General features: G+C 45.6%; 1 protein-coding gene across 1 annotated transcript in view; it reads left to right on the top strand.

Annotated features, from left to right (window-relative positions):
* Positions 1 to 19,775, top strand: part of GPR45 (G protein-coupled receptor 45) — an 82,465-nt gene extending 62,690 nt beyond the window's left edge. Inside the window, exon 2 of the mRNA XM_081833328.1 lies at positions 16,192 to 19,775. Within this exon, the coding sequence (XP_081689454.1) occupies positions 16,390 to 17,511 (1,122 nt within the window). The 5' untranslated portion in view covers positions 16,192 to 16,389 and the 3' untranslated portion in view covers positions 17,512 to 19,775. The remainder of the gene's footprint in view (positions 1 to 16,191) is intronic.
* The last annotated feature ends 4,479 nt before the right edge of the window (positions 19,776 to 24,254 follow it).

Below are 24,254 nucleotides of genomic sequence, written 5' to 3'. Positions count from 1 at the left end.
CATGGAGCACTGGGTGTTATACGAAAACAATGGATCGTGGATCACCACATCAAAAACCAATGATGTATTATTGTATGGTGACTAACATAACATAATAAAATTTTTTAAAAAAGAATGAACTAGAATTTAAATAAAAATTTGGGGGGAAAAATCAGACACTAAGTTAGAAAAAAAGATGTGAAAACATCACAATATACAGAAAATTTTAAATATTTGTAATATACATATGAAGCTGTGTTGTTTTGCTATGAAGACATATGCCAAAAAAAAAAGCCATTATCCACCAAAATGACGCAGTTGCCAAATACCTCAGAATAGAGGAAAGAAACAGATATCAAGGAGAGGCACTGGTGGCCATTCCCACTTGGCGCAGGACTGCTGTTAAGTTGGGTTTTACTTGGCAGTGTTTTTACCTCCTTAGTGGATGTAAAATAACGAAGCATCTTAAAATCAGTGGCCCTTAGAGTCAATGAAAGACAAAATGTGTATGTTTTCCATGCTTTTTCTCATTTAGTTCTTACAAACTGAAGAGATGGGCATTATTATACCCATTTCACAGATAATGTTGTTGAGGCTCCTAAAATATAAATATTTTGAGCTACTGACAAATGACTTTGCAGGAAGCCCAAACGCTGAGTCTGACCCACTCTGAGGTTTCCAATTAGACCACATCCCCCCATGTTACTCCCCAACATCTTGGAACCTACAGGCTTTGCTTCTCAGGAGACTATGCATTTCTATCCAACACGTCACTCAAGCAGGAACATTTCCAATCTGGCATTTGCTGTTACATGCATTCAACCCAGGAAGCCATGAAACATCGCCTTTGTATTCACAGCCACTGTATAGGTGGCCTAAGCTTGTTTAACAGCGGGAGAACCATATGCAGGCTGGCTCATTTGAAATTGTCCATGGGAAATGTATGTAGGGTTTACAAAACTTACAAGTTGACAAATCCCTTTTTAAATGTTTTAATATTTTTTTTTTAAAGATTTTCCTTCCTTGAGAGAGAGAGAGAGAGCAAACTAGAGAGAGAGCACGAGCCGGGGTCGGGGAGGGGGGGCGGCGAGGGCAGGAGGGGCAGAGGGAGAGAAGCAGACTCCCCACTGAGCAGGGAGCCCAAAGCCAGGCTCGATCCCAGGACCCTGGGATCATGACCTGAGCCGAAGGTAGATGCTTAACTGACTGAGCCACTCAGGCGCCCCTAGATGTTTTAATATTTTTTTAAACCCAAGAATTCAATGAATACTTCTCTAAAGATTTAAGACTTTCATTTTAACATACAACTCCAAAAAGTGAAGGTGAACATACATCCCCCTTAGATTTTATGTTTTCCGTATAATGGACGAAATCAAATTCTTCTACGGTCGTTTTACTTTTAAATAGACTCTCTCAGCTCATTAACAATGAGCAAGGTCACGGACAAATTGGCTCATGTCACAGTGTGCACCTTAAATGCCAGTGAGCTCAAGCTCTGCTAAGAGAAAGGGTTGAAATTCTGGAGTCGCCCTTTCTGCCAGGTGGGGGTTCTCACCCTCTGCCAGAGAAGTAGCACACAGGTCCAACTTGGAGGAACTTCAAAGGGAAGACCCAGGTGCCGAGCTCTAGCTACACTGTGCACACCCTCTGTGACCTCATGGGAGTTCAATGGCTCTAGTAACGGGGTCATGAAACGTTTTGCAAAGCATAAATGCCAAACATTTAAAATGGAATTTACTTAGAAGCAAAACCTTCAGGAGAACCTCAGGATAGCACCCCCAGGGACCCACATACCCACGATTGGCTGGGACTGTCCCTCAGATCTAGCATGTTCCTGATGGGACTGTATTTGCCATCTGCTCTGATAGAGGCCCCCTTGCCTAGTGCCTTGTGATTTGCAAGGTGCTTTTATAAATATTTAATGTTCACAACGGCACTGGGGGGTAGGTCCAAAAGAAGAATCAGAGGCTGAAAAGTTGGGAATTGTCCTCCAGGTGACAGAGCTAAGAAGCAGAGCCGGGACCATAGTTTAGATCCTCTGAAGTTGCCCTGGGAGTTATCCAGGCCCCGTTGCCTCCACTACTTCATTCCCTCATCTTGACCTCATGTGAATTGGTTAGTATTTTGGAGGAGGCCTGGGTGAATCAGTTAAGCTTGACCTGCTCCCTACCCAGCTGCTACTTGTAAGTCAGGCCCATGAATGTCAGCATGGGTCAGGGCCGAAGGACTAAAGTGATTTCAATGATTTTTCCTCTTGATTAGGAAGGTAGCATCTTCAATGCCACTTTCTTCCATATGTTGTGGGCCCAGGCAAGAATGTAAGGGCAGGAGCTTCTAGAGTGACCAGCCCTCCATTAGAATTGTCAAATTCTTGGGTGGGTTTTGGGAACTCATTTTTGGAAAATAAACTGAAATCACTATTAAACAATTCAGATGACTACAGACATGAGGGATCTTTTTTGGGGTGGTAGAAATGCGCCCCTAGATGTTTTAATACTTTTTTAAACCCAAGAATTCAATGAATACTTCTCTAAAGATTTAAGACTTTCATTTTAACATACAACTCCAAAAAGTGAAAGTAAGCATACATCTCCCTTAGATTTTATGTTTTCCGTATAATGGACCAAATCAAACTCTTCTACGGTCATTTCACTTTTAAATAGACCCTCTTAGCTCATTAACAATGAGGTGGATGGTGGGGATAGTTGTGCAATATTATAAATGGACTAAAAGTCACTGCATTATAAACTTACAGTGAGCAAATTTTATGATATGTAAATTCTCTCTCAATAAAGCTGTTGAAAACATTAAAATATCATCAAAAATAATTTTAAGCAAATACATAAGCTGTGCCTGTCTTTATTACAAATGAAAAGGCATATTTTTAACCAGATTTAGGTCTTTTTTTTTTTTTTTCCAAAATAGAGGCATGAAATGTTAGAAAAATTGAAAAGGATACAGAAGGAAGTTTAAAATTGGTTTTTGAGAAAGTCAAATAAAAGTGGGGGAAGGGTGCCTGTAGACGTGATGTTCAAGAAGGAAAGAGTTTTTGCAAAGCAGCCAGGCTGCAACCTGAGAAGTTGGAGGGGCTGGCTTTGGGGTCTTCTCTGAGATGAGGAAGCCACAACTGTCCTGGGAGCCCCCCAGGTGAGGCTACTTGGGACGTCACATACTCTACCTGGAGGAACTTGGCATTGGCAGGTCTTAATTCTAGCATCTTGAAGAAGCACTAAGTGTCTCTGATTTCATTAAAATATCAAGCTATATCCATTTTTAAGTAAGCGCCATATGTTTTATGCCTCTAGCAAAATCTTCAGGCATGGTTCAGAGACTTTAAAAACCCTATCTTAGATGCAACACCTCTAAACTACTTCCGAAAGGAAGAAAAAAGTTGGCTCTTAAGAGTTAAATGCACAAATAAAATTCTCAAAGATGCACTTGGAAACTAAGGACCCTAAGTAGATGATGTCCTGTGGCTTCCTCTAAAGGACGGTGGTAACACATGCAGACATAAAAACAGACACTCTGTGAGTGTTGGGGGCGTTATTTGGGACTTTTCAGAAATACCTAAAATACCAATGGTTCTTTCTCATAACTAGATCAAGGGTAGCCAGTTAATGAGTTGACCTGAACCATAATCTGAATCTGTAGAAAGGAATTTGTGCACACAACGTAATCCTGAGTTCGGTAGTAGGAGTCCCTGACCTGGGGGCAGGACACCAGGACAAAGGAAAGGGGATAAGAGCCTATGAGTAGAAGAGAAGATGTCCTCTTTCACTTCTCCCATCTTAAGCAAATCATCGAACCGTGTTGTTTCCTCATCTGTAAATGGAAATAAGACTATATCAACAGATGGCTATGAGAAAGAGAGAAGAACACGTTTCTGGGGAACATTCTGTATATTTCAAAATCTTACCCAAATACTAGATATTATTATTATTTCTTTGGTCAGAGCAAAAATTCAGTCTGCATTTAGACCCTGTATGTGCGGAGCCCTAAATTTTGGCTACTTAAGCTTAGTTTCCCAACGAGGGTGCATGGTCCTGGAGCAGTGAATGGGCTACTGGCGTGTCCTAGGAATTAACCCTCTCCTTAGCCCTCCGACTGTCATACCAGTATGCCACACAAATATTTTTTGTATGTGTCCCGGGGAAGAAGCAAGGATTGAACAGAGACTCGTTAGTGGCTGAATCCCCGTGCTACACTGTGTCTCCCGTGGATCTAGCATTAAATCCCACCTCCTCTACAGCCAGCAGATTTTTCAGTTGGTGGGCAAGTAGGTCCCATCCACACTGGCCCCAAAAGCATCTGTGAGAGCCCATCCATCTGGGGCACATAGTGTAATTCAGGTCCAAGGGCAGGCTGGTGTTCGTGGCTGCCCGTGGCTCTGCTACACTCCAGCTCTTGCCAGTCTTACAAAGGGTCCCTCCATCCGCTCCCTGTGTTTCTTCTCTCTCCTCCTGCTGAAAGACACCCTTGCTCTTGCTTATTGACTGACTCATTGCAAATATAAAAGTCTTAAGTGAACCACCACTTACACCATTATGGAAGTGGCATAGCCAGAGATTAAACTAAAACACGTGGGTTCTAATGCAGGTGAATCTACTTTCTAGGTAAAGAACAGCCCACTGGTTTCCTCATCTGTAAAACTGGGTCAATGGCCAGGTTCAATGGGATAAGCTATGGTTGTGGATCCCACAACTGAGAACATCTAACTCCCCGGACCTTTTGTTGAAATAGATTGTGGAGCCTCCCGAAGGTCTGATTCAGTAGGTCTTGGCTGGCCTGGATAACCTGAATTTGAAACAAATTCCTTGGTGATGTTGCTAGTGCGTGCAAGACCAGAGAACCCCTGTGCTCTGAAAAGGGCTTAGCCTGGCAGGTAATAAGCACACAGTAAATTTTAGGCACTACTAAGGAAAATAATCAATAAAGATTTGCTCCCTTAAAAAGCTTCCCAATTCTGTTCTATTTGAAAACTACCCCCCACCCCCAAGAGTCCTGCCTGAGTTGAGAAATAAAAAATCTGGTCTCTTTCAGCTCACTTTTCTTAGAAATTCAGATACGAGGGGGTAACACCTGTTTCTAAACACAGCTACTTGACATATTACTTTTGGCGGCTCTTGCTGTCAATTTTTTCATTGCCAATAAAGTTATTGAAATTGAAATACACCATCTGTTTGAGAGTTTGTATCAAAAAGACAGGTGACAGGGTTGCAGGTAATGACAGAGGCAAGCTGTTTCAACAGCAAACTTTCCCATCTGCCGAAACTGACTTCATCTCTTAGATCTGGCATTTGTGAACCGATATGTTCTTCTGGAGTAGGAATTAAAATCCAGTACTACAAACACCAGTTGGTTACTTGAAGCAGTATTAACCACTTCGGAGAAAGGGCTCACCAAATTTCCCACCATTCCGCTTAATTAGAACCAGCAAAACCAGTAAGTTCTATTGGCGATCTATATAGATGCTATAATGTATATTACATGCATATGTACATATATGTACATATATGCTAATGTGTGTGTATTTCTAAATCTGTGAATTAAAATGTAGATGTACCTGTGCATACAGTGAGTACCTGACTTCTTCACTGTTTGTGTAAAATAGTTTCAAATAGCTCACTCCCTGGCACGTGGCACAATGAACCTTTGGTTTCTGAGGAGTAGCAGGAACACACACTGGGCGGGGCCTCAACCACACAGTCAAGTCTCAGGGGCAGCAGGTGCACAGGATCGCACACCCTGCGAAGCTGACAGCCGGGGACGGTCCATTACGTACAGGTACAGAGCCACGCGGGGAGAGGGAAGGGCTCTGCTTGAAGGACAGGCAGGTGTCAAGAAGGAGCTCACCTCTGGAGTTCGGAGTGTGGCATTTGTTGATAGTGCATGCGAGACCAGAGAACCCACTGTCGTGTGGGAGGATTCACTCGTTTTCCTGACACCCTAACGGCAGTGACATTAGCTTTCTGGGTTGGACTGGACTCACTTAATGCTTTCCACTGATGACACTTTGGCCATTCTGTTTTAGAGGCATCAGGGAAGGAGATATGAGCCCTCCATTGAAAACCCACGCTGGTGCTCGATCACCCCAGCTGCCAGGAAGTCCTCCTTGTACACGTGGCAGCTTCCCCTGACTCCCACCATGCCCTGCTCAATCTTTCGCATTCTGCCCACACACTGCTTTCCCCTCTTTTCTCCAGGCTTTATGGCTCTCCAGGTTTCAAGCTTATAGCCTGATTGATCTTTACATATCTGACCTCGAGGATGAGGAAAGAAGAAAGACATTTGGGACTCCGTCCTGCCCATCAATTTAAAGCCAGACAGATCCCCAGCTAAAGACAAGATTTGCTGTTTGAAACTAGATGTTTGCAAAACAGAAAGGAAACAGCCTATCGGACTCAGCTCTGCTTTAAGTCCATTATTATTAGATTGGGGCAAATACTTGGAAAGGCTTGGAGAGACACCTTCTGGAACCTTTACTCCCCCTGCAGCCCTCCTGTCCTCTAGGACCCTCCCCTTGGTTTGTGTTCCTTTCCTTGTCCATCAGGGTACTCCTGAAACTCATAGCCTGGCCTCCTCTCTCCAAGAAAACTGACAGAATCTCCTCACTGGATTGGGAACAAAAGCCCGAAGAGGAGGTGTGTAGGGACAAGGAATTGGGCACCAGCTGGGGGGGGTCTCATACTGAGCTGTCCTATAGGAAGAGCAGAGGAAAAGATTCCTTCCCTCACCCTCAAAGCTCCGTTCTTAAACATCCATTCTTCACCTACTGGAAAGGAGAACGGGGTGTGATCTCATCTCAACGTTTTCTGCACCTCCTCTTGGATGGTTTGGTGTGGGGGGTTGCTTTCCTCTTCCCCCATGCTTGTGAGCGTCATAGACCTGAAACCACCCTCACTCTCACCATGGTCCTAACCAAGACTGTTCCCGTTTCTGGGGTCTCAGTACCAGAAACCTGGTTTCCAGGTTTCTCCACGTTTTTCCTTTTATGACCTGGAGCTCTCATGACTGGATCAGAGCATCCCTTTCATTTCCCGGCCTCCCTCCCCCGGCTGTGAGGATGGGAGGACAGTGGGCATGGTTGGGAGCTTGGGAAGGAGTACTCGCTGTGTGGAGGCGAGGTGGCAGGACAGTGAGGGTGGGATGGTTGAAGGAGCTTTAGGAAACGTTGCAGTAAATTCAGTGTTTCCTCTTTGCTCAAGGTCAAAACACTGTCTATCCTTTGCATGAATTCAGCTCATTGAGGACATCGTCAGCATGCTTCTGCTCATCCCAGAGCACACAGGCTGGTTGTCCTTTCCTTAGCTTATTTATCTTCTAGCACCTGTGCGACCTCCCTGTTCCAGAGTGAGATGGTTTGGATAGGAACATGTATAATAAGTACTTTGAAACGGTTCTGTTCCCAGCTGGCTTCTTCCTCGGCTTCTAATTCACCCCATGGGTCCCATTTCTCAGAGTGAAAACCACCAGAGAGATGATGAGTGCTGTTTCAAACTGAAGGATCAGTAGTGAAACATTCCTTGTTCACTTGTTACCTTTTACTTTGATCTTTAACTTGCCAAAGTGCCTGGTAATAAAAGTGTTATTGATTTGGATATTAACAACAGGACTGTGACCAAAATGCTAAATTAAAATGTCTATGACAAGTTTTTGCCCGGAAGCCCAAACAATTTTAATCTGATTCAACCACAAGACACAACACATTTAAAAAAAAGAAAATTCTCCACACTATCCATTCATTTGGTGAAGCATGAAATCACTCTCTGTCACTATCATGGTAGGGACAATCCAATCTTATAGCATCACAAGGGTGCAGGTGAAGGACTCGCTACCAGCTAGGATCTACAGGTACTCGGACACGAAAGGGTATATTTTCTACTCAGTGCCCCTTTCCTGTGCTCCAGGAGGAGCTTAATCTGTGAGGGCTTCATATCAGCATGTCACAGTTCCTACTCTTTGACCCAAGAGACAGAAACCCATGAACTTGAAATAATGAGAGATGTGAAATTGATTGATTAATTATTAGTTTATTAATTATTTAGTAACGTCCCTCTTTGTACCAGGCATTGTACATGTATTTTAAAACTCTGGGAAGAGATAGGTAATTATCCCCATTTCACAGATCAGAAAACTGAGGCACAAAAATACTGTATCACGCTAACGCAAACATTTGTGGTCTGCCTGAGAGATAGAATAACACACCAGGCTTCTGGTATACAGCTCACCCTCCAGGAGTTTGGACGACTGGACCCACCATTGAGAGACGAACCCGTTCTGGGCGTGCTTGGCCAAATCAAGTTCTAGGCCTATTGCATTGAGGACTGGTTGTATCTAAACTGAGGTAGCATCACCAAGATACCACCAACTGCGGAAACTTTAGGCTAGCTGGCCTGGTGTTCAGTCTCCCGAAATTTTATTTCACCATATCCCTTCAATTTGAGATACAGGGGTCCCCAGACTACCTGACAGTAGAGCGTTCCTATGAAACCTTTCATAAGGAGCTTAGGAAAAAAAGCCACTTCTTGCAAGCACAGAGGAAGAAGTGGGTTGATAAGTGGAAAGCAGGATGAGGGCTTCGGAAGAAGAAAAGCAGGAGGTCAAAGTGTGCCCCTGCAGGGTCTCTGGATGCTTTTGTCAAGTCTAATTCCTACCTGACTCCCGTGTTTTGTCTCTGGTGGAAAGTAGAAGGATGAAAAAAATTCAAGTTTCCTTTTACTGCTTGCACTTTGGTGCCTTTAGCCATGGAAGAGTCTGGAGTGGGCCAGGTGTATCCCTAGGGTTCATCTTCAGGCCTTGCCTGCACCACCCCAGGGAAGTTCTGCCACGTGATCCTTTGCCATGGCAACAGCGATGCAGGTATGGCCTCCCCTCCCTGCTGGTTCTCTGGCCACTCTTCACCTTGCATTTATAACTACAACACTCCTTTTATTGAAATTATTATACATTTATTTCCCAAAATTAAAAAAAAAAAACAAACCTGGGCCTGTAAAAAGAACATTTCGTCAAATTGTTGGTTCATTAGATTCCTACATTTTAAAATTTTATCATACTCTTGGGCAATTTTATTATTTTTTTAATTTAGTTAAATTCAATTTAGTTAACATATAGTGTATTATTAGTTTCAGGGGTAGAATTTAGTGATTCATCAGTTGCATATAACACCCAGTTCTCATTACTTCAAGTGCCCTCCTTACTGCCCATCACCCAAATCACCCCATCCCCCCACCCATCACCCCTCCAGCAACCCTCAGTTTGTTCTCTACAGTTAAGAGTCTCTTATGGTTTGCTTCCCTCTCTGTTTTTGTTTTATTGTATTTTTCCTGCCCTTCCCCTATGTTCATCTGTTTTGTTTCTTAAATTCCACATATGAGTGAAATCATATGGTATTTGTCTTTCTCTGACTGACTTATTTTGTTTAGCATAATACCCCCCTCTGGTTCCATCCATGTCGTTGCAAATGGCAATATTTCATTCTTTTTGATGGTTGAGTAATATTCCATTGTATAGATAGATAGACCACATCTTCTTTATCCATTCATCTGTCAATGGACATCTGGGCTCTTTCAATCATTTGGCTATTGTGGACATTGCTGCTATAAACATTGGGGTGCATGTGCCCCTTTGGATCACTATGTTTGTATCCTTTGGATAAATACCTAGTAGTGCAATTGCTGGGCCCCATTGGATAGTTCTCTTTTTAACTTTTTGAGGAACCTCCATACTGTTTTCCAGAGTGGCTGGACCAGCTTGCATTCCCACCAACAGTGTAGGAGGGTTCCCCTTTCTCCACATCCTCGCCAACATCTGTTGTTTCCTGACTTGTTAATTTTAGCCAATCTCACAGGTGTGAGGGGTATCTCATTGTGGTTTTGATTTGTTTTTCCCTGATACTGAGTGATGTTGAGCACTTTTTCATGTGCCTTTTGGCCATTTGTATGTCTTCTTTGGAGAAATGCCTATTCATGTCTTCTGCCCATTTCTTGATTGGATTTTTTGGTTTGAGGTTTGTTGAGTTTGATAAGTTCTTTATGGATTTTGGATACTAGCCCTTTATCTGATAAGACATTTGCAAGTATCTTCTCCCATTCTGTCGGTTGTCTTTTGGTTTTGTCAACTATTTCCTTTGCTGTGCAAAAGCTTTTTATCTTGATGGAGTCCCAATAGTTCATTTTTGCCTTTGTTTCCCTTGCCTTTGGAGATGTGTCTAGCAAGAAGTTGCTGCGACTGAGGTCAAAGAGGTTGCTGCCTGTGTTCTCCTCTAGGATTTTGATGGATTCCTGTTTCACATTTAGGTATTTCATCCATTTTGAGTCTATTTTTGTGTGTGGTGTAAGAAAATGGTCTAATTTCATTTTTCTGCATGTGGCTGTCCAATTTTCCCAACACCATTTGTTGAAGAGACTGTCTTATTTCCATTGGATATTCCCTCCTGTTTTGTTGATTAGTTGACCATAGAGTTGAGGGTCCATTTCTGGGCTCTCTATTCTGTTCCGTTGATCTATGTGTCTGTTTTTGTGCCAGCACCATCCTGTCTTGATGATTACACCTTTGTAATACAGCTTGAAGTCTGGAATTGAGATGCCTCTACTTTGTTTTCTCTTTCAACATTACTTTGGCTATTTGGGGTCTTTTCTAGTTCCATACAAATTTTAGGATTGTTTGTTCCAGCTCTGTGAAAAATGTTGATGGTATTTTGATAGGGGTTGATTGCATTGAATGTGTAGACTGTTTTGCGTAGCATAGACATTTTAACAATATTTGTTCTTCTAATCTTATGAGCATGGAATGTTTTTCCATTTCTTCCTGTCTTCCTCAATTTCTTTCATAAGTGTTCTATAGTTTTTAGAGTACAGATCTTTTGCCTCTTTGGTTAGGTTTATTTCTAGGTACCTTATGGTTTTTGGTGCAGTTGTAAATGGGATCAATTCCTTGATTTCTCTTTCTGTTGCTTCATTGTTAGTGTATAGAAATACAACAGACTTCTGCGTGTTTATTTTATATTACTATTCTGTGATTTTTTTAAAAGATTATTTATTTATTTATTTGACACCGAGAGAGACAGATAGAGAGCACAAGCAGGGGGAGCTGCAGAGGGAGAGAGAGAAGCAGGCTCTCCGCTGAGCAGGGAGCCCGATGCGGGGCTCGATCCCAGGACTGTGAGATCATGACCTGAGCCAAAGGCAGACGCTTGACCGACTGAGCCACCCAGGCGCCCCACTATTTGGTGATTTTAAAATGAAGTACATAAGGAATGATATATTGTTTAACAATTTAAAAGTGTATTCCATCTTAAGGAAACATTTGTCAAGCTAAATGAATCCTCTATCCTGGAAATAACAAAGGAGGCAAGGAAAGACAGATTCACATTCCTTCCATCACCCCCCACCCCAAACCTGGCAGCCCAGCACAGAGAGAGACACTGTCTCTGTGGGAGAAGAAAAGTGACCACCTGACTTCACCAGGGACCCCCAGCACCATGCCAATTCCTGCGGCCCTAGGTGGCTCCCAGGGTACCAAGCTCCCAGCGGCTTCCTGTGAACCCAGGCTCCCTGCTCACCCCAGTGTCAGCTGGCTCCTGCTGACCCAGCAGCTCCTGCGGCCTCTAGCTCTCAATCAGCCCCAGGTCCAGGCCAACTATTATGGACTGACCCAGGCCCTGGCCCATCCCAGCACCAATCAGCCCCCATAGACTCACACTCTAAAACAGCTCTCACAGACTTAGATTCCTGGCTTACTCCAACACTGGACTGGCCCCTGCAGACCCATCTCCATATCTGCCCCTGAAGCCCCAGTTTATAGGCCATCCCCATGTCCCCAGCCTCTGGACCGAGCCCTCTGAACCCAGACTTGGGGCCCACCTCAGTGGTCCTTAGAGCCTGGTTGGCCCCTGTGGACCCAGGATCCAGGCCTACCCACACAGACCCGGTCTCAGGCCTATAACTGCAGGCTCAAACCCCAAGCCTGGCCCATTGTACTCAAGCATCAGGCCTATCCACCTATTGCCCCAGACACCACCAGATGACCCATCTAGAATCTCTAGACCAGTTTGCCTGCTGAAGCCAGTCTGTAAAGACTAGAAGAAGTGCCTACTTCCTCAGATGGGCAGACACCAATCCATGACCACAGGGATCATAAAAAATCAAGGAAACATGACAGCAGCAAAAAAAAAAAAACAAAAACAAAAAACTAATAAAGATTTTGAATAGCTAAAGCAATCCTGAGAAAGAAGGTCAAGCTAAAGGCATCACCATTCCTGATTTCAAACTTTATTACAAAGCTATCATAATCCAAATGGTATGGTACTAACATAAAAACAGACATATACATCAATGGAACAGAATTGAGAGCCCAGAAATAAGCCCATACTTGCATGGTCAACTAATATTTGACAAGGGATACTCAGTGGGGAAAAGACAGTCTCCAATAAATGGTGCTGGGAAAACCAGGTATTCACAAACAGAAGAATGAAATTGGACCCCTATCTCACACCACTCACAAAAAATTAACCTGAAATCGATTAAAGGCTTAAAGGTAAGACCCAAAACTACTAGAAGACAACATAGGAAAATGGCTCCTTGACATTGGTCTTGGCAATGATTTTTTGGATATGACATCAACAAGCAACAAAAAGCAAAAATAAACAAGTGGGATGATGTCAAACTAAATAGCTTCTGCACAGCAAAAGAAACCATCAGCAAAATGAGAAGGCAGCCTACAGAACGGGAGAAAATATTTGCAAACCATGTATCTGTAAGGGGTTAATAGCCAAAATATATAAGAAAATATATATATAAATATATAAAGAAATACAACCCAAGAGCAAAAAAAAAAAAAAAAAAAAAATCCGATGAAAAAACAATAGGCAAAGGACTTGATTACACATTTTCCCAAAGAAGCCATACAAACGGCCAACAGCTACATGAAAGCGAAAAGCTAAGAATGCAATTAAAAACAAAGGCGTAAATATTGATATACATTTGGAAATGCAACTTTAATTGGAAACCTGTCAGGAACTGAGGTAGTTTTCCCTGTGTTTCTGTTCCTTATACTACACACATGTCACTTTTCTCTACCTCCTCATAGCTACTTACTCTGAGTTTCTGCTTCCTCATAGCTCTGGTCTGCCAGGACCCCTTGTATCAGTCAGGGTGTAGATAGGAAGGAAATCAGCCCCTGATTCTCGTCAAAGGAGAGGTCAGGTTAAGGGAAACCCAGGAGGGCTGGAGAGGCACCCTGGGCTAGCAGCCTCGGAAGCCCCGTCACCCCTAAGCCTTCAGGTTGAGTCAGGGAGCAGTAGGGAATCTGCAGAGAGGGCTGGGCTGTAGGGGAGGCTGCCTGGAGGTGTTGAGAGCTTTGGAGAGGAATAAACCACTGCCAACCACAACCAGGTGGGAGGGAGCCAGAGCAAGAAAGCCCTCCCCACCCTCCCCTTCCACCAGAGGCGAAGGGGGCCCAGTCTCCGGAGAAAGTAGCCAGAAGATCTGGAGAAGCAAAAGCAGAGTATCCACCATACGTTTGTGGCCTTGAGACTTCTCTCTATATACCCTTTTGTTACATAGTGGCGCAGTATTTCCTAGTTCAGATTTCCAGCTGCACTAAGGGAGAGCATTTTGGCTCTGCCATCATTGGCCAGGCTACGCATTAGCTGCCCTTGTGAAGGCTGCCCGTCTAATCAGCTGTACAAGCACACCTCGGAGATATTGCAGGTTCCGTTCCAGACCACTGCAATAAAGCGAATGTCGCAATAGAGTGAGTCAATGACTTTTTTGGTTTCCCGGTGCATATAAAAGTTGTCCTTACACTAAACTGTAGTCTATTAAGTGTGCAACAGCATTATATCTTTAAAAAAAAACAAAACAAAACAATGTACATACCTTAATTTTAAAATACTTTATTGCTAAAAAATGCTAGCCATCATCTGAGTTTTCAGCAATTCGTAATCTTTTTGCTGGGGGAGGGTCTTGCCTCCATGTCGATGGCTGCTGACTGATCAGGGTGGTGGTTGCTGAAGGCTGGGGGCCAGGGTAATTTCTTTCTTTCTTTCTTTTTTTTTTTTTCTCTCCTTGTCCTCCACCACCGCCATGCTGGTCCCTGTAGCAATTTCTTAAAATGAGACAAAGATGAAGTTTGCCACACGGATCAACTCTTCCTTTCACGAGCGATTTCTCTGTAGCAGGCGATGCTGTTTGGTAGCAGTTTACCCACAGTAGAACCTCTTTCAAAATTGGAGTCCATCCTCAAACCTGCCGCTGCTTTATCAACTAAGTTCATGTAATAGTCTGAATGCTTTATTGTCATTTCAACCATCTTCACGGCATCTTCACCGGGAGGAGATTCCATCTCAAGAAACCACTTTCTTTACTCATTCATAAGAAGCAACTCCTCATTCATTAATGTTTTAACATGAGATCGCAGCAATTCAAATATAATAATAATGAAGAAGTTTGACCTATTGGAAGAATTACCAAAATGTGACACAGAGACACAAAGTGAGCAAACGCTGTTGGGAAAAGGGTGCTGATAGACTTGTTGGACACAGGATAACCACAAGCCTTCAATTTGTAAACAAACAAAACGCAATCATCTGCAAAGCACAATAAAGAGAAGTGTCGCTAAACAAGGTATGCCTGTATTGAAAATGGGGAGGGGGCAGGTAACTGGAAATGTGCAACGAACATCCTCACCCTGGGTACCCAGAGCCGCTTCACCTGCGGGCTGGTCTAGAACAGATGCAAATGGGCCCATGTGTATAACATACAAAGGAAGCAATAACTATTGTAACATTGTGATTGGTTTCCATTGGGGCTCCAAGGATAACAGTTAACATTTATTGAATACTGTCTATGATCTGGGTGTGGTTAAATCACTCTGTGGGGATTCTCGCATTTAATCTGTGCAACTCCTCTGTCGTAGGCCTAATTATTACTCCTAGGCTACAGGGGAGGAGGTCCTATCAGCAGAGGCTAAGCAGCCTGCCAGAGGGTGCCCCGTGACAGATAAGTGGTGGATGCAGACTTTGCCCAGCCCAGGCAATCTGACTCCACACATGAGCTACTGGACACCGTTCTTACCACACCTATGAGACATGAAATAAAAATTAACATTATCTATTAAAAGAACTTGCCTTGGGCGCCTGGGTGGCTCAGTTGGTTAAGCGACTGCCTTCGGCTCAGGTCATGATTCTGGAGTCCCGGGATCGAGTCCCGCATCGGGCTCCCTGCTTGGCGGGGAGCCTGCTTCTCCCTCCGACCCTCCTCCCTCTCATGCTCTCTGTCTCTCATTCTCTCTGTCTCAAATAAATAAATAAAATCTTTAAAAAAAATAAAAAATAATAAAAAAAATAAAAGAACTTGCCTTTAGGGAGAGTTTCCTCCTTTCCATCAGCATTTCCAAAAGTAATCCTATGGCAACACTACCGTAACTGAAGACGTTACTATTAGGGAAAAGCGGGCGAAGGGCTTATGAGATCTCGCTGAATTTTTTTTCTTACAACTGCATGTGAATCTACACTTACCTCAGAATAAAGTTAAGGGGCACCTGGGTGGCTCAGTTGGTTAAGCATCTGCCTTCGGCTCAGGTCATGATCCCAGGGTCCTGGGATCCAGGCCCACACCAGGCTCCCTGCTCAGTGGGAAGCCTGCTTCTCCCTTTCCCTCTGCCTGTCGTTCCCCCTGCTTGTGCTCTGTCTGTCAAATAAATAAATAAAATCTTGAAAAAAATAAAGTTAAACAAATATTGTAGCAACAACATCAACTACCATGTATTCATTAACTTCACCTCAACACTGGGCATCTTCTCTGTGCCTGGCACCATTCTAAGTGCTGCGGATACAGCAGAGAACAGGACACACACACAAATCCCTGCCCTCATGACGCTGGCATTCTAAAGGAAGTTGGCTTGTCCAAAGCTTCATTTGGTCAGGTTCCTTACAATAAAATTTATTAAATGCATGTTCATGACATAAATATTGACTACAGAGTATTCACTTCCTCATCCCACACAAAGTAGGTCTGATTAGATTTCCCTGGGCTACCTGACAAGGCTCACAGTATTTGTGACTGCCCAGCCTTGTCCCGAATGGTAAATCAATGAGTCATTCTTTCTCTCCACTGCAGTGATTATAATACCTGTAAAATCTAAATACTGCTGTATGCAAATCGTGCTTGGAAAGTCTCACTCCCTTCTCTCCCCTGCTCCTCTCTGCTCTAGGCTACAGAGAGCATCCAGTTGTCATGCAGATGATGAGGCTGTGATTGATGAATTGCAAATCCTGGCTACTGTTCCCAAAGAAAGACGTTTCTCACTACCATTCCAATGCGCTGGAGATCCCAGACAGAAAATGGCAGCCACCAAAGCGCCGAGGGGAGTCCTTCCAGGCCTTTCTGTCCCGGCTCCTAGTTTTTTTCCATGATGGCCTGCAACAGTTCCAGCCCTGAGACCTACCAGTACTTGCTGCTGAACGCGAGCAATGTGTCGGACTCTGGGGTCACCACACCCCCCACCCCCCTCAGGATATCCTTGGCGATAATCATGATGCTGATGATCGTGGTGGGATTCCTTGGCAATGCCGTGGTCTGCATCATCGTGTATCAGCGGCCAGCCATGCGCTCCGCCATCAACCTGTTGCTGGCCACGCTGGCCTTCTGCGACATCATGCTGTCCTTATGCTGCATGCCCTTCACCGCCGTCACCCTGATCACGGTCCACTGGCACTTCGGGGACTACTTCTGCCGCCTCTCGGCCACCCTGTACTGGTTTTTTGTCCTGGAGGGCGTGGCCATCCTGCTCATCATCAGCGTGGACCGCTTCCTCATCATCGTCCAACGGCAGGACAGGCTGAACCCGCGGCGGGCCAAGAGGATCATCGCCGTCTCCTGGGCGCTGTCGTTCTGCGCGTCCGCGCCCTCGCTCGCAGGCCGGACGTTCGTGGAGGTGCCGGCGCGCGCCCCCCAGTGCGTGCTGGGCTACACGGAGTTCCCGGCGGAGCGCGCCTACGTGGTAGCACTGGTGGTGGCCGTGTTCTTCGTGCCCTTCGGCGTCATGCTGTGCTCCTCCCTGTGCATCCTGCACACGGTCCGCAAGAACGCCATCCGCGTGCACAACCGGTCCGACAGCCTGGACCTCAGACAGCTCACCAGGGCCGGCCTGCGGCGGCTGCAGCGGCAACAGCAGGTCAGCCTGGACTTGAGCTTCAAGACCAAGGCCTGCACCACCATCCTGATCCTCTTCGTGGGCTTCTCGCTCTGCTGGCTGCCGCACTCCGTCTACAGCCTTCTGTCGGTGTTCAGCCGGGGCTTCTACTGCAGCTCCTCTTTCTACACCACCAGCTCCTGCGTCCTGTGGCTCAGCTACCTCAAGTCCGTCTTCAACCCCATCGTCTACTGCTGGAGAATCAAAAAATTCCGCGAGGCCTGCATTGAGTTGCTGCCCCAGACCGTCCAAATCCTCCCCAAAGTGCCTGAGCGGATCCGGAGGAGAATCCAGCCGAGCACGGTCTACGTGTGCAATGAAAACCAGTCCGCCGTTTAGGACACAGGCAGGGGGAGGACGGGGACTGGTTCCAGGGCAGAGTTCACGCGTCCTTCTGCTCCGCGTCCTGGCGCCTTTGCGGTTGGTAGTCAGCATTTTTGGCGGCCCTCCCTGTAAGCACAAAGGTACCATTTGTTACCGGATAGGTGGCGGCTCCCAGGTCTGCAAGACGAATTATTTTTGTTCCTTGCTGGAGAAGAGCCGTATTGGGGTCTGAAGGAAACTGGAAGGTCGTTGAGACAAAGCGGGAATGGGGTGGGCATATGGGGGCAGAAAGTTAGGGAGGGGGGCAGGGAGCAAGCACTTGAGTGTGGGGCCGGAGGAAGGCTCTGTCTAAAGAGCTCCCCTGTGCACCTGCTTCCGAGCAACCCTGTGGTGCCTGCTCTGAGATGGGAAACCCAGTAGGGATCATCTCACGGGTTACCACTCATTTCATTCGACGCCAGCATTCTTCAGGTATTTATTTTTGTGGAGCATGGGAAATACGCGAGGCTCTTTATGTTGGTCGGGTGTGCATTTCTGATCATGCCGAATCATCCTTTCTAGAAACCAAATCACACCAGGAAGCAGAGTGAGCCCCTGTGCTTTTCAGTTGCCCAGTGGGACACATGGGAGGTGTCAGTGGCTTGAAGCCCAGAGAATGATCAGGGGTAGCTCAGCTGAAATGAGAAGCCCACCCAAGTGGCCCTGCACGTACCCAACCGCTCCTACCTGGCCCAGCCCTGTCCCCGGGCCCTGAAGCCCTCCCTGTCGGCCGTGACAGTCCCCCTGCCCCTTCTCTCTTTCCCTCCACTGTTCCCCGTGCCTCCCTTTGTTTCATGCCATTCATCCCGTGCACGGAAGAAACCCACTCTTCCCGTAATTCATCTTTTCAGCAAGTATCCATAGTGACTTGCTTTCAGTTTCAGAAGTGGCCAGTGGGCTTGTTTTATGTTTCCTCTCAACGCCCTGAGGCTACAGTCTTGGTGAGCTGCGGCATGGACTTCAGCACTGGGGCTGGGGGAAGGGCGGGGGGCCTCATAAACACCTGACCCACTGAGCGGTTCCCCATTGAGCTCTGCCTTCCTCCTACCTCATTCAGATCCACAGTCTGACTGCTGCTGTCTGGGCCACCTGCCCGAACCTGGGGCCTCTGACCCCAGCTGGGACCAGGACCCCAGGACTAAAGCTGCCTGGAGGGGACCTTTCTGCTTGTGCCGTCCACTTGGCCACTGTGCCCAGGGCCACCCATTACCACCAGGAGCTTCTGATGGAGGGGATGATTTTCAAGTTCAGGCATGCCACCGAAGCCACTGAGCTCTTGTTACAGTTTCAGATCTGAAGAGAGTGGGAAATTCAAGGAGAGATTCAGAAAATCTGATTGCAAGTCTAACTCTGTCGACAGCTAGTCCTGTTTCACCACACTTCTCCCGGTCTTGGTTTCCCCATTTGCCAAGTGAGGAAGGAGGTCTAGATGATCTCTAGAGTCCCTTGCCATTTCGCAGATGCTCAGATTCTAAGTATGTATGTTTCCTACTCAGAGTCACCCAATCCCCTGCGTTTGTTTATGTATCCATGCAATGAGCATTTATTAAGTGCCTAGTAGGTGCAAGGCACTGTGGGGAATAGTGATGAATAAGGCATGTGACGAAAAGCAGGTGTCCAATTTATCTCGGATAATCATAATTTGAATTTGGTCTAACAGCACAGAAGCTCTCTTTTTGTCTCTTTTCTCATTTCCTTTCCAAGATTGTGTTAAGAGGCCAACTCCCCCTTCTAATGCTCTCTTCCTATGATACTGGTGACAGAGGCAAAGAAAGAGAACATGATTTACATTAACCTAAGCCCAGAGGAAGGTCTGTCGAGGAAATAATTGCCACTTTCTCACCAACTCCCCCATCCATCGATACGCAGACGAGAGAGAGAGAGACCGAAGACTGGCAGTTGGCATGTGCTTGATCGAGGTGGGTCCCATCAGCTCTGTGTCCCTAGTGCACCAGTCAGGGCCAGGTTTTGCCTTCAGTTCCCACAAGACGAGTTGCACGGCTTCAGTGGTGTCCAAAAGCACAGCTACACCCCCCAGGGCAACAGGCCCCTGGGCCCTCCCCTCTGGTGGACGTTTAAGAGAATGTTCTTCAGGAGCAAAAGAGAAATCACAGACTGAATGAATGAAAGTATCCAAATTTCTATTAATCAGTGTTACATGATGTATGTTGGACAGTAATATATATGTTTTAAAGTAATAATTTTGTATATATTTTAAATAAAGTATTATTGCTCTTTCAGTGTATAAGACTATGTTCTTACCAAAATTAGCACCAAGCCCATGAAAAGTAAGCCGAGAATCTGGTGTCTAACACCTCCTAGGACAAAACAACTTCAGGAAAACTAGAACCTTGACGTTACTAACCAAGCTGGAATGACCACAGGAAATTAATGATAAGATGACAGTGGGGAGACTATTTGAACAATGGGGGTCACAACCAGGTCCCCTACTTTTTTTTTTTAAGATTTTATTTATTTATTTGAGAGAGAGAGAATGAGAGAGAGCACATGAGAGGGGGGAGGGTCAGAGGCAGAAGCAGGCTCCCTGCCGAGCAGGGAGCCCGATGCAGGACTCGATCCAGGGACTCCAAGATCATGACCTGAGCTGAAGGCAGTCACTTAAGCAATTGAGCCACCCAGGTACCCGCGGTCGCCCACTTTTAAAAACAATCATGGCCCCACTAAGTCACTCCAGCCAGTTAGTCTTCACCTCAGACTTCCGATCCGTCACCTTCAGAATTCTCTCCAGCCTCACCAAACCTATAATGAACTTTGCTTTCCTAAGACAATGCATGACTACTAAGTTCTTATCTCCTTCCCTGAGGTCTGCAGGGAAAGTGGTGCTTGTTGGCTTTTGGTTTACATCTTCTCTTTAGCCCTGGGGCACCTGAATTTTTTTCTGTGGGGCCTGGGCAGCAACGATGGTAATAACTGTTCCAGAAGCTCCTTGGGAGAGCCTTGCTTCAGAAAATGAGACACAAATAAGCCTCAGAAGTGTCATCCTAATTCTGACTACCCCTAAAAATCCACTACCTTTTTGTCTTGAATCTTGATCCCCGTTGCTGGGGTGAGATGAAAGCATAGTTTCTCTAAGACATTCTGACAACCAAGCCGAGCAACAAAATTCTAGATCAATTCCTACTTTGCTATTTCCCCAACGTAAATTACAGCACATGTTGCTTTGGACTAAAAACCCCACTATGGGGGCGCCTGGATGGCTCAGTGGATTAAGCGTCTACCTTTGGCCCAGGTCATGATCTCATAGCCTGGGATTGAGCCCCGAGTCAGGTTCCCTGCTCAGCGGGGAGTCTGCTTCTCCCTCTTCCTCTGTCCCTCCCCTGGCTCGTGCGCTCTCCCTCTCTAATTAAAAAAAACCCAAAAAACAAAAAACCACCATGTTAAGTATTTCCTACATTGCTCTGCTTACCTCAGCAGATAGTGATGGGGGGGGATATGGGCTGTGTCCAAAAGCAGTGAGGCCCTGAACCTCTGAAGTTGGGGGTCAGGTTGGAAGCACATGGGCAGTGGAGGGGAAGGACATGTGTTCTGGAAGGGGACAGGCCAAGCCCCAGGGCCGCCTTGTTCTCTGTGTGATCCTGGGCAAGCCACGGAGCATTTGTGCACCTCAGCGTCCTCACCTCATAAATGGCAGAACTCCTCCAGCCAAGGGGGGCCGCCCCGCAAAGAATAAAGGAAATAGTGTGTTTAAAGGATCTAGTGCAGGCCTGGTCCATGGTAGAGGCTGATTATATGGTGGCGATAATGGTCACAATTGTACTGCCAACTTGCTTTATGGCTAAGGTCTGTCCTTTATGGGCAAGGGTAGAAATATGTTTCAGAGACTGGCTGTCCAGGCCATATCCTAAGATTTTAGGGTTCAGCTGACAAGAATGCAGCATCCATGGAAGCCGGGAGCATGGGTTTGATGTCAAAGAGCAAACTTCTTGGGGGTGCCTGGGTGGCTCAGTCAATTAAGCATCCAACTCTTGATTTGGGCTAAGGTCGTGATCTCAAGGTCATTGGATCAAGCCACACGTTGGGCTCTGCTTGAGGTTCTCTCTCTCCCTCTCCCTCTGCTCCTACCACTCTCACTCTCTTTCTTTCTCAATCAATCAATAAAATCTTTAAAACAGTAAGCTTGTTTCCTTCTTATTGAGGTCCACGTCAGCTAGGTGGGCTCTCTGCTCATGGGGTTGCTCAACTCAGGTTGCTTTCATCCAGTTTCCCATTAACTTTCCAGGGCACTGTCTTTATCTTTGTGGTGAATTTTGGCTGCAGCCAGGGCTGTGTTTGGCTCCTGAGGAAAGGAACGGTGGCGAAAGACACACCCACACTCCCCTGGTCTTCGGCAGCCGACAGCCAAGTCACATGACCTCACAGTCAGCTGCAAAGGGGGCTGGGAAATGGAGTCCCTAGTTGGGGGACCCTGGGCCCAGCTACAGCTTTCTTAGCATGGAAGAGGAGAGAAAGATTTGGTGGATTCCCAGCAGTTGCTGCCAAAATACCACATGATTTTGAAAAACAAGGGATCCTAGCAGACATACCAATTCTGAAATCCTAAGCACACATTTCATAAGTGAGGCTTTGCTCACTGTAGAATAAACACACCTCTATCCCATCAACCCAAGAGGGATGCCTCTCCACCTCTAGCCCTCAACATACAGGGACCTACATCCACAGAGAAAAACTGCTCACATTTATGCCTGGGCTAAGGAGATAAAGCTGCCACATTTAATCTTTTAGATGCAGAAGGGAAAATTTGCAGTCACAAAGAAATGAATTTGGCCTGGATAAAAAGAAAAATTACTATTTAAAACAACAAACAGTCAACAGTGATTGAGACCAACTCTGCCCAAGAATTTAATTATGTTCAAGGCAAGAGTATAATTTCAAAGTCTTGCCTATGGTACGGTGGAGACTGGTTGCCCATGGCAAGGTGGACCACCAGGGAGTGTGGGAGGGGGCTCGGCCAGGCTGAGGCAATTTAACTATTCATGAAAAGGGAGGGCCTGGGGCCCCCAGCTGGGAGGTTGACATCTGGATTCTGCAAGAATAAAGAGGTTTGAATGCAAAAGCATGGGTGTGTGTGTGTGTGTGTGTGTGTGTGCGCGTGCATGTGCATCCGCGTTATTTCGGACAGGCGTCCAAGCTTACTTTCGCAGCCAGTCCCAGCCTACCCTCTGCTCTCTTGTCTTTCATCCTTGAGAAGCAGGGGACAAGGTGTTCTAGGAACAAGAGGGATGCCTGAGATTGCCTGGCTCAGAGAGCCAACCAGGAGGGGCTGCGGCACTGACAGATTTTTTTTTTTTTCTAATTAGTCTGATAGGAATAGAAAGAACTTACCTGTGTAACCAGAACTTTACCTTTTTTTGTGATCACAAATCTGAGGACACTGATAAGCCAGTTCAGCCTTCTGAGGTGCTCCCCAAGGCCCGGGTAGGTAGAACAGATCCCTCGCACTGGATCTGTGCGTTCCACCCTCTAGCAACTGCTATCCCTTTGCCAATCATTGCAGTTGAGGGGAAAATTAGCCAAGCTCACTTTTGGAAGCACTTATTTTTTAGAAGATTTTATTTATTTATTTGAGAGAGAGAACAAGTGGAGCGGAGAGGCAGAGGGAGAAGCAGAGGCAGAGGGAGAAGCAGGCTCCTTGCTGAGTGGGGAGCCTGGATGCTTGGGCTCCATCCCAGGGATCCAGGATCATGGCCTGAGCTGAAGGCAGACGCTCAACCGACTGAGCCACCCAGGCGCCCCTGAAGTTTAGATTTAGATTCTGTAAAAGAATGGTATATTCTCCATCCTTATGAATGAATGTTCTCTAAAGAAAAGTTGTAAAGAGCAGGGCGCCTGGGTGGCTCAGTCAGTTAAGCATCTGACTCTTGATTTCAGCTTGGGTCATTATCTCAAGGTTGTGAGATTGAGCCCCAAATCAGGCCCTGCGCTGGACATGGGACCTGCTTAAGATTCTCCCTCTCCCCCTCCCTCTCTCCCTCCACTCTTGCTCACTCTTTCTCTCAGAAAAAAAGTTGTAAAGATCCTATCTACTCATTTTTTCAATTATAGATTTTTCAATTATAATTTGCTGCTTATAGAAATGAAAACAATAATTGGATTTTTTTTAACCCCAACACAAAGAAAATTAAACATTTTCTAAACTTTCATAATAAAAAGTCACAATTGTATTTATATGTAAGAAATATAAAAAAAATGGATATTTTCTTTTGCAAAGTTCGGATCATGCTACACCACACCACAACTTCATAGCCTACTTTTTGTTTTGTTTTGTTTTTAATTTTGTTTTTTTTTTTTCAAAGCGTTTTCTGGTGGCTGGAAGTCTTCCATTGTGTGGATGCACCACAAGCTAAGTAATTGAAGTACTCTCTGGCTTTTTGTGTATTTTTTTTTACATTTTTCATCATTTTTTAAAAATGCTGTAATGAACATCCTTGGCATTTTCTCTGCCAAGAAATTTTATATATAATTTTTTCTAAGAAAGCCTGTGGAAATTTATTCTCTCACCAGTTATACTTAAGAATTATCAACAACTTGGGGCGCCTAGGTGGCTCAGTCGTTAAGCGTCTGCCTTCGGCTCAGGTCATGATCCCAGGGTCCTGGGATCGAGCCCCACATCGGGCTCCCCGCTCCACAGGAAGCCTGCTTCTTCCTCTCCCACTCCCCCTGCTTGTGTTCCCTCTCTCGCTGTGTCTCTCTTTGTCAAA

Source organism: Leptonychotes weddellii, chromosome 10 (assembly GCF_054177405.1).
Source record: "Leptonychotes weddellii isolate Sample4059 chromosome 10, ASM5417740v2, whole genome shotgun sequence".
In the NCBI taxonomy this organism is placed as follows: domain Eukaryota; kingdom Metazoa; phylum Chordata; class Mammalia; order Carnivora; family Phocidae; genus Leptonychotes; species Leptonychotes weddellii.
Note: the sequence above shows the minus strand (reverse complement) of the source record. Positions and strands in the feature narration are given on the sequence as shown.